At 36.0% G+C, this 2109-nt stretch overlaps 1 protein-coding gene across 1 annotated transcript; it reads left to right on the plus strand.

Annotated features, from left to right (window-relative positions):
• Positions 1 to 1661, plus strand: LOAG_02083 (hypothetical protein; the record flags this gene model as incomplete). The annotated part of the gene is made up of 3 exons (XM_003137621.2): positions 1 to 432; positions 554 to 739; positions 1473 to 1661. 3 exons carry the CDS (start codon positions 1 to 3, stop codon positions 1659 to 1661), a joined length of 807 nt encoding a protein of 268 aa, XP_003137669.2.
• Positions 1662 to 2109: the final 448 nt, after the last annotated feature.

The raw sequence follows: 2109 nt of genomic DNA on the forward strand, positions 1-2109 counted from the left end.
ATGCTCATAATCATATTCATACAACTTTGGGATACTTGTGATACATTCGGTTGTTGTCCCATTGCGATACCTTGCATGGCACATAGGTGCAAGCCATGCATACCAATCCCATGTCCACCACCTCTTCCTCCGCCAACCTGTCCACCTCCACTTCCTCCTTGTCCTCCACTGCCAGTATGTCCACCACTTCCTCCTCCGGTAATCTGTCCACCCTTACCTCCTCCCTGTCCTCCACCAACAATATGTCCACCACCTCCTCCTCCAGTAATTTGTCCACCTCCACCTCCTCCTTGTCCCCCGCCGCCAATCTGTCCACCACCTATTATATGTCCACGACCAATAATTTGTCCACCACCATCACTGCCCCCTCCACCACCTCCACCACCTCCACCGTGTCCATCGCCATCTCTAGTACCTATTTGTCCCGTCCCGGTAAGTCCATCTTAATGAAACTCTGCATAAATTAATCGAGTAAAATATGCTCAATTTTGGATTTATATTTTTTAAAAACTATCAAAACCAAAAGAAAACACTTCTCATTTTTATATTAAAGGCTCCAAAGATGATACCGACATATGCGGTACCGGTGATTAACGATTGCTGTTGCACATGCATCACTCCTTGCGTGAATTCTCAAATGAGGATACACGGTGCCAAGATATTTTCAGCTTCACTTGCTGTTGATTTGGAACACGACTCCAAATGCAATAATCCTGTCTTGCAGTCAATTATGGAAGAGGTACGCAAACACTCACACTTCAAGTTTTAAAAAATTAATAAAATACTGTTATAAAATTAATCGAAATGATTTATGAAGCAGTAGGTGGTGGTCAATGTTGCCCTGATCAACAACAATTTGTTGAAGTTTATTAGTTCAGGTTCATTTGTTCACTTCCGAAAAATTCATTTTATGGATTTTAAATTTGGGATATATTGGAATTTAGTCGTAATTCTAACAGATCTTTAGTAGCTTGCATAAAATTAGCTCGATTACTTCTATTTATGTTCTGTTCTGTGATTGATTTAGTAAAGCCTCTGTATTGGGAATATTCTTCTTACTGCAAAATATATTTCTTGCTTTGTTGGATTTGTCTTGGATTTGTTTTGTACCGTTCAGCAGTTTTATACTTCCTGTACTATGAGTTATTTCATTGTTGTTAGTAAAAGTTTTTCTTTTTTTTGGTTAGTATACTTGTATTATTATTATCAACTTCGAGAACTTCGCTCTAATTGATTGTTAAAAGAAATTAATCAAATCTCCCTTTCTTCCTCTCTTTCTTTCTCTCTCTCTAAAAAGAAAATTTATACACAAACATACACTTCCTATTTCGCCTAATTACTTGGCAAAATTTGACGCCTGCAAACCATTAATCGGAAGTTTAAAACTCTTCTCAGAACTAAAATCAGTGAGACAACTTTCCTTCCCTATTGTTCTTAATTTTTTAATTGGTACTAATTTTTAAAGATTTTAGAATATGGCCGATGACGCAACTATTGCTAAACGTGCTATTCAACGGGAGGCTGAAAAGAAACTATTCAAGAAGTTCAATGTAATCTGTTCGGAAGATGATTTTTCCTATATTGCATATACTGATACTTTTTGCCAGCATTCGAACGATGACATAACTTGTTATGCTTTCAGCCCACTTCTGGAAATTTAATTGTCCTAACTACCGTTTCTTATAAGCGAAATAGTTTTTCATTCTGTTTCTTTCTGATTCACTGTTCAGCTAGATCTAGATTGAAATCTGGACAGAAATGCTAATCTTATTTTTTTTTTTTTTTTATTGCATGAAGTGATGAGGGAAAAATTAACTGATCAACAGAATAAGCGAAATTAAATGACATCAATGAACGAGAATAATGAATGAACAGCAATTAAAAGTCTAGATCTAACTGAAGCTTACTTTGATAATTTCAAACTTAACCATTAATACTGAATTCTCCAGCTTTTGCATTTAAGATTTTTCGAAAAATTCGAAATCATCAAGCGCAATAGATGAATTTTCAAGAAATATAATATGTGATTCCATTAGAATCTCACACTTGCTAAGTTGTCACACCGGAGATTACGTTAAGATTGTGTATTGTAGGACTATGCTGTTATAA

This window comes from Loa loa (genome assembly GCF_000183805.2).
Source record: "Loa loa unplaced genomic scaffold supercont3.1, whole genome shotgun sequence".
Lineage (NCBI taxonomy): Eukaryota > Metazoa > Nematoda > Chromadorea > Rhabditida > Onchocercidae > Loa > Loa loa.